Genomic DNA, 13,028 nt, shown 5'->3' with positions numbered 1-13,028 from the left:
CAGTACATTGTGCCTCTATTTTTGCCCATTTTTTTGTTTGTTTTGTTTAATTTTTTTCTACAATGTGCCATGGGCCAATAAAAAATGACAATGGCAAAAACATGGAACAGTGGTGAACCTTCCCAGGAACCAAAATGACCCCAAGAGCGCAGCGACAACTCATTCAAGAGGTCACAAAAGACCCCACAACAACCTCAAAAGAACTGCAGGCCTCACTTGCCTCAGTTAAGATCAATGTTCATGACTCCACCATAAGAAAGACACTGACATGGCAGAGTTCCAAGACAAAAACCACTGCTGAACAAAAAGAACATTAAGGCTTGTCTCAATTTTGCCAGAAAACATCTTGATGATCCCCAATACCTTTGGGAAAATACTCTGTGGTCTGACGAGACAAAAGCTGAACTTTTTGGAAGGTGTGTCCCATTACATCTGGCGTAAAAGTAATGCCACATTTCAACAGCATACCAACAGTAAAATATGGTGGTGGTAGTGTGATGGTCTGGGGCTGTTTTGCTGCTTTAGCACCTGGAAGACTTGCTGTGATAAATGAAACCATGAATTCTGCTGTCTAACAAAAAATGCCGAAGGAGAATGTCCGCCCACCTGTTGATGACCTCAAGCTGAAACCAACCAAAACACACCAAGTCCACCTTTGAATGGCGGAAGAAAAACAAAATGGAGACTCTGGAGTGGCCTAGTCAAAGCCCTGACCTGAATCCTACTGAGATGCTGTGGCGTGACCTTAAAACGGCACTTCATGCTGGAAAGCCCTCCAATGTGGCTGAATTACACCAATTCTGCAAAGCTGAGCGGGCCAAAATTCCTCCACAGCGATGTGAGAGACTCACTGCAAGTTATTGCAAATGCTTGATTGCAGTTGTTCCTGCTATGGGGGCCCAATTAGTTATTAGGTTTAGGGGGCAATCACTTTTTCCACACAGGGCCATGTAGCTTTGGATTTTGTTTCTCCCTTTATAATAAAAAAAATCATTTAAAAACTGCATTTTGTCACTGATTAATATTTTAATTTGTTTAATGATGACATGACATTTAACAACAAACAAATTGACACTGTTTAATACTTTTAAGGCTAAAAGGCTAGAAAGTAACCCAACACAGATATGCTAAGAAAAGCAGTCTACATCTCAGCTTTGTGTTATAGGTGACAAAGCGTGCTATTATTTATATTATTAGGTTTATTAATATGTATGTCATATACTGGGGGGCAATAAAAAAAACAACTGGGGGCAACAAATGGCCGCACTTTGGACACCCATAAACAAAAGCAACGAGCGCATTTTTTACAGTGTGCATCACGGGCGCGTCACATGACCGGTTAATTCCGCGTTCCCGACGCTGGGGATGTTGTCTCCGGCTCTCCATGGAGGCGTGCACGGCTTTGCCTAAGCCATCCTAGCCGCTTTCCTCCACCCTTCCCCCGCAGGAGCTGCCCTGCAACGCCCGCCATCGATGACGCATTGACCGGCCGAGCGCCTTCCCCCCTCCCCCTTCTCCATCGTCTTGTTCTCCATCGAGCCTGTCGTCGAAGCAGCGAGGCCGAGCTGGGGGGCAATCCGGGGAAAGGGAGTCGCGGCGCCGCGCACCGGCCGCCGGATACCCCTCCGCGACGCACCACCAACATGCTCACACGGGTCAAGTCCGCTGTAGCCGGCTTCATGGGTGGGATCATGGCCGGTGGCAGCTCCGCCGGAGGGGGCAACCCCGGCTCGGACCTGCCGCTTAAATTCCCCTACATGAGGCCGGAGTTCTTGGGACTATCCCCGGATGAGATCGAGTGCTCCGCGGATCACATCGCCCGGCCCATCCTCATCCTGAAGGAGACAAGGAGATTACCGTGGGCCACCGGATATGCTGAGTAAGTAACCATCGGTTCACACAAAGGGGGTCTGCAGGGTTGCCGTCATGACATCATCATAACAACAATGATCCAGATGGAGCGCATGCGCACACCTGGGCGCTGTAAGCTGCACCTGTTGTGACCTACATGGAGGGCTTGTGTGACCTTTCACCCAGGGGCTGGTCATTTTACGTGCACCTGGCACGGAATCGGTGAAGTGGCTTGGAGATGACACAACAGTATAAGCCTTTCTGCACAGGATGCATGCATGAGTGCAGACAATACCGCATGCTCGCTTAGTTTCAGTTGCCTGAAAAGTATTTTCCAGGAATGTCTATTGATGCCTCCAAGGCTGTTCTCATTGGTGGATGACTTATTACTAACCCTAATAACCTCAGGCACTCTATATTTAAATGCCACTATTCAATTCAGCAAATTGTTTTGTCATTGTTGTTCATGAAGCAGCTAATTGTTGGAACATGAATATGGTTTTAACTACAGAGCCCCGCTTGGGCAGGATTCTCAAACTGTGGTCTGAGTACCAGTGGCGACACACGGGCTCTATCTGGTATACAAGTGTCCAAAATGTAAATCCCCACTTTTTTTTTTATTTTCGCCCAAACTCTAAAAACACAATGCAACAAAACAAAAACAGCAATGTGAAAAAAAGAAGCAAAAAAGTATAATGTAACAAGAAAAAGTTGATCCTACTTATAACAATAATAATAATAATAATAATAATAATAATAATAATAATAATAACAGTTTGTTTTTCTTAAATTCCAGTACAGTAATCCCTCGTTTATCACGGTTAATTGGTCCCAGACCCAACTGTGACAAGCTAATGTCCGCGAACTAGCATTCCTTATGAAATATTTTTGGACTTAGAGCATCGAAAACCTGTTTTCTATGTTTTTTAACATCGCTAGACGTGGAATAACACCCCTATAGTCACCTGTACACCCATATTACCCAATATAGTCGACTTAATCAGAGAAAATAAGCCATTTAAGACATAAATAAGACTCACGCTCATGTGTGTTTCGGACGTGTGGGGGACCGAAAGTGACATCAGGGGTTCAGAGTTGAGTTTTAGCTTGGAGCCAGTGTTATTATTATGATTATTATGTTGTCATTATTGTGCCTGTTGTGAGATAATTCAAACCTGCAATAAAAGCCTGCTGTCGCGGCGATCAAGTCTAATGCTTGTGCGCCTCATCAAACATTACTGCAACATTACTGACACCTAGTGACCAGTGTAAAATACTACATATCCCAACATGTCTTTGAATGCGTCTTCTGAAAGCGTTATTTAGTTCATTTAGCAATTTATATGCTTGAAAATGCTCATTTCATTCCAAATGTATGTAAAATTTGCTTAGATATGCATATTTTTGACTAGTAATAGGCCGTACTCAACCACAAAACACCATGATTTATTAGTATATTTTTGAAAAACAACGTGATAAAGTGAATCCGCAAACGCATTGTTAGCAGCAAATAAAGTTATTTTGATGGCCCGCTTTTCAAATTTTGAGCGAGACGTTGTATGAAAATTGTTTTTATAGAGGAAAAAGCTGCCGCTCTTATTGGTGATTGATTTGTGTATCAGTGAGGGTGAAGTTTAGTCGCTAAAAAGCAAAACAAAATGGCCCCGGTCACAGTTCTGCAGTCAGCTGATCCAGCACGAGTCAGGCAGATGTTTGCAGACTGTAGCGAAACTTAACGGCGCGTTACGTTTGTGACACTCTGAGGAGGAACTAGGTCTTAATGCCTAATGGAGTGTTCCATTTAGAAGCAGAAATCAATTTACAGGGAAATGAATTCAGCCAATCCGTCATGCCTACATCCGTAACACAAAATGTAAGCATTTCAAGCTTGGAATGTGCATAAGTAAAGTATTTACAGGTATTGGTGTTATATAATCGAGCGTATACCACCGTCTCATCCTGGCCGAGCATCTGTGAGTCAGTGATGCTGCCTAGCACAAAACAACCCACAGTTGCCATCTAAAAATAGTCATGCTAATTTTCTCTCAAACACACACACGCCCTCCAGAGATGTCTGATAGGCGAGCCGCTCTCACTTTTATGTCTGTTTTTTGTGTCACAAAAAAAAGCTACTATGTAGGTTTTACATACTACAAAAAAAACAATAAAAATTAAAATTAGGCATGTCCCGATCCAATCTTCAGGAGCGGGTTCGGCTACTGAGCCGCTGTGTTTTGAAGATCGGATAATATCGGCCTCCGCCACACGATTGAGCTGGTCCGGTTGCCGTGTAACGTTCGTAACTGGGGGGCACACGGCAAAATGGTAGGTGCGGTAATGCGCCTCAAAGCTGGTTGCCGCTCGACTCCCGCCACCCGCAAGAAGAAGAAAACGCAACACCACCATGCAGACATGTCCGCGGTGTACCGTGGTGACGTTAGTTTCACGTTGGACGTTGGATATTCGGCTCGGGAGCGACAGCGGTAGTTCCCCCTAACTGTGTCATGGTGCGGGGAGCTCGTACTGGAAGTGCTGCTCTTACCACTGGTTGTTTATACTAGGGGCAGTCAACAAATTACTGTTGCAAATTGATTTATAACCATTTCAAATGATTAGTCCTACCCTAAAAGTATTTTGCACTCCCATTCGTTCCAATTTGATCTTTTATTGGATGGACTTTTATTGGATCTTTTATTGGATTAGGGACCTGACTCACAGAGGTTTGTTCCAAAAGCCAAACAATATTGTTGGTCATGTTGTGTAATAAAAAAGTAAATTCAGCATTATTTTTAATGCCTCATTTTAATTTTAACACTTCATAACCATATTCAACTCTACAAATTCATTTATTTAATTACACAAAAAATATTTTAATCACTGAAAAAGTTATTCATATTTTTTACTTATATTTACTACATTATTATATATTTTTATTTTATTTTATTGTTTTCCTACATAGTTTTCCTACATAATTAATACTGCTCTCTTCCTCTCTCCTTGATTCCTCAGTCAGCCAACTAGATGGGCCTGAATCAACTGCGCCATCTGGTGGTCTTTGGCAATTAGTGACATATCTTACATGCACACATATTGAAGACCGAGTGTCAACACGACTTTGTTGATAGATGGGATCATGATCCACAGAAACTACAACCATCATGCCCAACCCGACTAGGCAGGCGACAAGCCCGAAAATAAGGCTCAGCTTGTCACACAATCCCCTGTCTCCTACACAGAGTGATTAATGCTGGAAAGAGCGCTCTCAATGAGGACCAGGCGTGCTGTGAGGTGGTGGTGGTGAGGAGGCGGCCCATGAGCTACTGTCCCCCCTCCACGCCTAGCAAGACCCCCACCGCCAAGAGACGCAACTCGCTGCCCAATGGGGAGGGCCCCGGGCTGCGCTTGGAGCACAGCAAGCTGGGAGAGGTAAGTCGGTATATTTATTGTTAATAATAAATATGTTCTTATTGTTTCTTAGTGAAACGTTAATAGGCTTTAATGGCAAAAGCTTTTACGTTGTGTTACGTGTTTGCAGGACAACGAGGGACTCGTGTTCCACTACTGGGCCTTGTTCGACGGCCACGCCGGTTCAGGCGCAGCCGTCGTGGCCTCCCGCCTCCTACAGCACCACATCGCCTGTCAGCTGCAGGCCGTCATCGAGATCCTGCACAATCTGGCGTCTCTGCCCCCCACAATCCTGGGGGAGGAGCCCGACGGCAACCCCTTCCTGCAGCAGGGCAACACGCCGGGCCCTCACCGCGCTCTGACCCGGGCGGCCTCCCTGCGAGGTGCGGCCGGGACGCCGGGTTCCCCCAGCAGCACGCCTCCCCCTCCTCGGTTCTTCACCGAGAAGAAGATCCAGCATGAGAGCTTGGTGATTGGAGCTATGGAGAACGCCTTCAAAGAGATGGTAGGCCTCCATTGTACTCCGTCTTGTCACCACTAGGGGGCAATACAGAGTGCACCTCTACATTACGTGTCCATCTGTGTTTGTGCCAGGATGCTCAGATTGAGAAGGAGAAGCAAGGCTACAACATCACGGGGGGATGCACAGCTCTCACTGTGGTCTACCTGCTGGGGAAACTCTATGTTGGCAATGCAGGAGACAGCAGGTGCGTGTGTGTGTGTGTGTGTGTGTGTGTGCACTCCAAAATAAAAGGGGATCCTAACTTGTGTGTTGTATGGTTTCTTAACAGGGCCATCATTATTAGAAACAATGAGATTGTTCCCATGTCAGCAGAATTCACACCGGAATCAGAACGACAACGGCTACAATTCCTGGTACAAATCCTATTCCCTAAAAGTTGTTGGTTTTGTTAAAAAAAACATGTATATTAATATAAGTGCAGTATCATTTGTTTGGATTTTTTATGACATTCTCATGATTGCTATTGTTACTGCTGATCGGTAATGGGCCTGGGCGATATGGACCAAAACTCATATCCCGATATATTAAGGTTGTATATCAATATATCATATAGATCCCGACATTTTTTCCACAAAGTGAGTTTAGACAAAGTCAAAACCAAATATGCGTGCAAAGTTGTTTTATTAAATTTTTTAAAAATCTGATAGAAAAACAGCTGCTAAAATTGAAATAGCCCATTCCCTTTTTGAAATAAATATAGAAGAAGTAAAATACAATCGCCTTCATAGCAAACCTTTCGCTATGCTCAAATCCTCAGCTAATACCAGAGGCACAAAAGAACAAAATCTAAAAATAAAGTGCCCCGTTTAAGAGGACATTTTAAACTCAAAAATACTAATTTACTTTGAATAGTATTTTTAAAAGACATAAGCATGTCCTTATTCCTTTAAAGACCGTGTGTCAACAACACCAACCCGGCAACTGCATCAGGCTTAGCAACTGTCTGTCTGACTTCCTTGTACATTTGTGGTTGAGCTTCTCGTGCTAAATAATTGCGACTGTGAAGCTCGCCGGACATCGCGAGTCCATTGTTTTCAGCAGGGTTTTAAATCCGTTGCAACGGGGACCGTATCTTTAGCAATGTGATAGAACACCGCTTTAATGATAGGACACCGCTTTGCACTTTTCCTTTCACGAGCACCGCAACAGGAAAAAGAAGCAAGCAATGCAGCCGGGGCTGTTCCAGCCCGCAGCTTCACACGCCCGTACTGGAGTTTGTGCCGAGCTGTAAGGTCGTGGAAAAAGATTTGCAGTGCTTCCTCTTCCGCAGACGTTGTTGCTTCCTTCATGTTTATTGACGACTGGGCGGGCGGCGGGGGGGCCTGTGCAGCGTGATGTGCGAGACCTCTGTGTCAAGATACAGCGCAATCCAGTCTATACTGGCATGAACGATACCTTTGTTTTTGGTATCGCGCTTAAACAAATATCGATACATTAATAATGTCAATCTATCACCCAGCCCTAATCAGTAATCAAGTAGAAAGTACTACATTCATTCGTTTTCATTTCAAGATATACTGTAGCAATAATAGAAAAGACTATAAATACAATTATTTATTGTATGATTTTTGTGTGTGTGTGTGGGAAAGGTTTTAAATTAGTTTGTTATTATTTTTATTATTATTTTGTGTGGAAAAAAGCTTTGCTATTATTCCTGCTAAAATGACCAGTTATCAAGTCTATTTCAGAAAGTACTATATTACAATTTTTTACATTTTCATTTTAAGAAATGGCTATAATTTTATAAAAATTATTAAAAATGACTACAAATATAATTATGTATTAATAAATAATAATAATAAATTGGTTAATTAACAAATAATAATCATATTAAAATAACTATAAATATTATTTATTGTTACTTTTTGTGTGGAAAAATTTGAAATTACAGTCTGCAATATGTGCATTATTATTTCTAAATTACATTTTTATTTTATTATTTTTGTGTGGAAAAGGTTTGAAATTAGTGTGCAATATATTATTACTATTATTATTATTAATAATATTATTATTATTTTCAGTGTAAAATGTGAAATTACAGTTAGAAAGGTAGTTATTATTATTATTATTATTTAAGGGATTTAAATGAGGGGCTAAGTAGCCTACCGTCTCAGCTATCTATCACTTTTTTAAAATTGAATTTACTTATGTACTGATTATAAACAGCTTTTACCCACAGGCCATCAGGCTCCTCAACGAAGCACTCGCACACGCCGCACGCAACACACGCACACACTCATAGCACTTTATTTTTTTTATTTGTATTATTTATTTGTATTAATGTCTCTTCTGTTGTTGTTGCTTAATTTATTGGTATATATGTTTATGTGTTTATGTTTCTTATGTTCTTATTCTTTCATTTGTTTTCTTTCTTTTCTTGGGAGAATGAACAGAATAAGATTTTCATTGCATGGTATAACTGCTGTTTTACTATGCACATGACAATAAAACTCTCTTGATCTTGATCTTGATCTTGATCTATAACCACTCATGGGGATATTGCCTTACAATATAAAATATTATTAAATATTCCTCCATGTTTCACATCTTCAATGGAATGTTACATTTACTTTTGCAATAACAAGAAAAATCAAAACAGCAGGTGTACTCACTGGCACTGTGTCCTCCTCCAAGGGTTTCATGCAGCCTCACCTGCTTGGCAACGAGTTCACGCACCTGGAATTCCCAAGGAGGGTCCAGAGGAAGGAGGTCGGGAAGAGGATGCTCTACAGAGACTTTACTATGAGCGGATGGTAAGCTGCGCCTCCTCTCCTCTGCAGTGGAGATGCACCACAATAAAGAAAATGAGGTCATATGTTTACAGGGCGTACAAGACCATTGAAGACGAAGACCTCAAGTTTCCACTAATATACGGTGAAGGGAAGAAGGTAAGTGCAAAACACACCAGACTAAAGCTCCGACTGCAAAACGGATGACCTTTTTTCTTTGCTAGGCTAGGGTGCTGGCGACCATCGGCGTGACCCGTGGGCTCGGAGACCATGATCTAAAAGTTCACGACTCCAACATCTACATCAAGCCCTTCCTGTCCTGCCTTCCAGAGGTAACCTGCAAATACAAATGCAAATACATTTTTCTATAACATCTCACATTTGTGGACACAGGTGAAGGTTTACAACCTCACGCAGTACGAGCACGGCGCTGACGACGTCCTGGTGATGGGTACCGACGGCCTTTGGGACGTTCTGTCCAACCAGGAAGTGGCCGAAGCCGTGTCCACCTTTCTCGCCAACTGTGACCCCGATGATCTACACAGGTTAGCCTTGTTTCTACCAAGCCAGTGCAATGCAGGATGCAGGATGCAATGCAGGATGCCAAAATACCACTTCTGGTGTGTTTCTTTGAAGACATGATCAAAACTCGTGACTCATGACTCGTACCAGTGGTGGTACGAGTGCTCGATCTAGTAGCACCCAGGAAAATGAGACATTAGAGTCAGAAGATCCCCGCATATTTGCCTTTTTTCTTTCCTCTGCTTTAAATTGTAAATGCAGTAATCCCTCACCACTTCGCGCTTTGAATTTTACAGCTTCACTCTATCACCGTTACTCAAAAATATATTAATTAATAAATCATGCTGTTTTGTGTTTGATTACGGCTTACTATGTGAGTCACAAATATGCATATTTAAACTATTTCGGCTTATTTTTCACAGAAATTAAGCATTTTCAAACATAAAAATGGCTAAACGAAATAAAATACAAATATAAGGCATTCAGAAAACACATTCAAAAATGTTGCAATGGTATGTATAGTATTCTACACTGGCCACTAGGTGTCAGTAATGTTCAGTGAGACACACGAGCACCAGACTTGACCGCCGAAACAACAGGCTTTTATTGCAGGTTTGAATGATCTCACAACAGGCGCAATGATCCCTAACGCGAGCTACTGTTGCGGCCGTAACCCATCCAGGATAGAACTTAACTCTGAACCCCCAACGTCACTTCCTGTCCACCCCCCACACAGCTCCCCTAGCACCAGAACACATTTACAGTCACCCCTCGTTTATCGCTGTTAATTGATTCCAGATCCGATCCGCAATGTAGGATTCAATATTAATAAATGGAATATCTCCAAAGTTAGAGCATAGAAAACCTTCTTAAAACAATATTTAATATCAGTAGAGCCCTGTAAACATTAAATAACACCCCTATAGTGACCTTTATACTCATATTACTTAATATTGCATACATGAATGCAATAATAAGACATAACTCACCGTTAGCATTGGTGACGTTAGCACTTGTTGTAGTATCTCGAATGTAATGTGGGTCAATCGTAGGACAGCCAGTCTAACATGAATATGCCATACATAGACGTACACTCCGACAATACCACTAGCATTGCTAACATCACATCGGGCACCTCCTGTGTGCAGGCTAATACTGTAGCAATCTACCAAGCTAACTAGTTAGCTTCCTATTTATGTATTGTAAACTTAAGAATAGGCTTGAAACTGAGTATGGAACCGTGACCAGAATACTACATGTGACTTATCTTTCAGTATTTTTGACTAATAACAGGCCATAGTCAAACGGTGATCATTTATTCATTCATTATTGAAAACCCGCATTAGAAACAAGGGAGTGATATTGAACCGGGGTGTGACGACTGTACAGCAACACAACAAACACAAGTCTTATTTATGTCTACTACAATGGGGAATACCAGTGTAAAGGTGACTAATAGGGGTGTTGTTTCACGTTTAGAGGGATCTAATGATGTTAAAACCCGTATTTACAAGGTCGTAAACAGGTTTACTACGCTCTACGAAAAAAAAAAATCCTTTATCATGAATGAATTGTACAAATGCAAATTTACTAACCCAATTCAAAAAAAGAAGCGAAATTGGTGGCCAAGCAAAATATTTTCGAGGCGGTACTTGATCTACAGTCATAATTATAGTTGTATGTACTTTATTTATCCCACAGCGGGGAAATTTACTTGTTACAGCAGCAAGACAAGTAAAGAGAACAGTGTAAAGAAAGCATAGTGTCTACAACATGGTTCAGGTGGTGCAGGTGTTGTAGAGCCTGACAGCGGTCGGTATGAAGGACCTGCGGAACCTCTCCTTCTTACACCGTGGGTGTAACAGTCTGGTGCTGAAGGAGCTGCTCAGGGAAACAACAGTGTCATGCCATTTTAGTTGAGGGGTCCTCTCAACTACACTCCTGTCTTTGCTAGGTACACGATGGCCGCACAGGATTTGGTGATGCGAGCCCGCGGCGTCCTGAGGGACCGAGGCTGGCGCATCACCAACGAGCGCCTAGGCTCTGGGGACGACATCTCCGTCTTCATCATACCGCTGATGTACGGCAACCGTCAGCCCTGAACACCCGGCCCTCCACCAAAACTTGGAATATGTTTATTTTGTCGGGAGTGATCAGCCAAAAGAGGAGCTTCCTGTCATCACTTCCCTGTTTTACTGCATCAAATTAATGTAAACAATTGAGCTACAGTGACTCAATGTTGCCTCTTGAGGAAGTAAGAGGTATTACAACCCAAGAGATGCTATGTGGACAGCTATTGATCAATCAGGTGTCAGGCTTTATTCTGGACGATTCTATGGCGAAGTGTGCCAATTCTTTAGTCCAGTAGGTGCTCACAAAATAAAAGTAAAATATTATGGAAGAGAAATTATCCAAAAAAAAAGATGCTAAATGACATCAATGCATGGGTGCACTTTGTTTAGGTTTAATTATCAACCTGTTCAATTGGAAAAATATCATCAAAAAAGGTTTAAAATGTAAACATGACCCTAGAATTTAACGAGTATCTTGAGTTCTAAGGTTTGATTGCACTTGGACATGATTGCACTTTAATTGGACCCACAAGAATAGACAGACAGAGAAAAAACGTTAGTTTTGTGCATGCATTGACATTTTGTGGGAAGCCATGGTTTCCAATTCCTGTAACTCATTGTATAGCTCGTGTCCTTGTTATTATTTAGATGTAATGACAGGGTTCATTTCCCCTTTTATGGAGCTATATCTGAAAGGAGGCCATTCCCGTAATGCATTGTTGATGATGAAGGTTAAACGGCAGCATGAAAGTCAAAAAGGATGATGTGCAGAGGGAGGAATGAGGAAGCGTCATTTCAAGCATGTGCCAAGGCTGTCAGTCATCTCAGCCTCCTATTTGTTGTTTTTCATTTTTTACATGCCGTTTCTACCTGCATTTGTCCTTCTGTACATTCCATGAAGTGTGTTTAATTAGAAATATACAAACATTATTTATTGACAGCTTTGTTGTTGTACACTGTACTGTGAAGATAAAGCTGCAGCTTTTTTGTCTGCCTAGGGCTTGTGTTGAATGTTCATCCTAAACTTGTCATTCAGCCTTTCTTTGGTCTGTTAGATGAATGTAATTTCTTTCTCTCACCCCGATCGTGCCACCCGACTTCTGCACATCAACTCAGGTTCAATGTTTGGTGACCGTGGATAAGTTGATAAAGAAGGGTGGACTATTGTTATGTCACTACAGATGTAAATAAGGATGGTCGTGTGCTGCTTCACTGTTTGCTACCCTCTCTGATGTTTCCGTAATTGTATTGTTTTTTAGTCTACTTCCTGTAGCTACTTCCTGTAGCTTCATTACGGGAAATCACCTGCAAGGGAATTGAAGTGACCGCGTGACCTTCCTGCTTTGTGAATGTCTACCTTTTGTATAACTGAAAGGTTCCTACAGAAGTTTAAAAACAAAAACAATTATTTTAATGTCTCCTTGTGCAACTCTACTGTTGGGAGGGGCAGAAATAAAAAATTCCAGGAGTGAAAAAAAATAATAAATGGGAGAAATGTTTTTGTGGGTTTTTTTTTTTTTTTACATAAAATGAGTCCAACGAGGAGACGGTATGTCGTAAAAAGGCAAATAAAATGGACTATTTGAAGACTAAAAGCTTCCTGTAGGAAACGAGGCCAAAGCAAGGAGCGGATTGGCTGCCCTGACAAAAAAGGGCGGGGCTAGAGACACCAACAAAGTAGAGGGTGGCACCAACAGGGTAAACTCAAACAATAAATTAAAAAAAGAAGTAACAAGTGGATAAAATACTCCATCGAAAACCGTAAAAATGTAATAGCTGTGCAAAAGTACTGGGCCACCACCAGCACTGTTATGTTCACAGCAGAGGTGTTCAAAGTGCCGCCCAGGGGCCATTTTCAACCCACATCTCGTTCGGAGATGGACCTCGAAAACTCTTAAAATAAAAAAAACAAATCAAATTAACTCA

The 13,028-nt window shown here is 41.9% G+C and overlaps 1 protein-coding gene across 1 annotated transcript; it reads left to right on the top strand.

The window, feature by feature from the left end:
* Positions 1–1,329: 1,329 nt before the first annotated feature.
* LOC129168262 (protein phosphatase 1H-like) lies at positions 1,330–12,601 on the top strand. The gene is made up of 10 exons (XM_054753339.1): positions 1,330–1,879; positions 5,088–5,277; positions 5,387–5,761; positions 5,851–5,963; positions 6,048–6,132; positions 8,414–8,532; positions 8,604–8,667; positions 8,733–8,840; positions 8,902–9,053; positions 10,985–12,601. The coding sequence occupies exons 1-10, from the start codon at positions 1,644–1,646 to the stop codon at positions 11,130–11,132; spliced, it is 1,590 nt and encodes a 529-aa protein (XP_054609314.1). The 5' UTR covers positions 1,330–1,643; the 3' UTR covers positions 11,133–12,601.
* The last annotated feature ends 427 nt before the right edge of the window (positions 12,602–13,028 follow it).

Source organism: Dunckerocampus dactyliophorus, chromosome 15, assembly GCF_027744805.1.
Source record: "Dunckerocampus dactyliophorus isolate RoL2022-P2 chromosome 15, RoL_Ddac_1.1, whole genome shotgun sequence".
Lineage (NCBI taxonomy): Eukaryota > Metazoa > Chordata > Actinopteri > Syngnathiformes > Syngnathidae > Dunckerocampus > Dunckerocampus dactyliophorus.
Note: the sequence above shows the minus strand (reverse complement) of the source record. Positions and strands in the feature narration are given on the sequence as shown.

Bases quoted from the DNA above. Each gene is read 5' to 3' on its own strand.
- LOC129168262 (XM_054753339.1), top strand. From the start codon at position 1,644: ATGCTCACACGGGTCAAGTCCGCTGTAGCCGGCTTCATGGGTGGGATC. The intron at 1,880-5,087 runs GTAAGTAACCAT...TCTCCTACACAG, and splicing joins TGGGCCACCGGATATGCTGA to AGTGATTAATGCTGGAAAGA. The intron at 8,533-8,603 runs GTAAGCTGCGCC...ATATGTTTACAG, and splicing joins GACTTTACTATGAGCGGATG to GGCGTACAAGACCATTGAAG.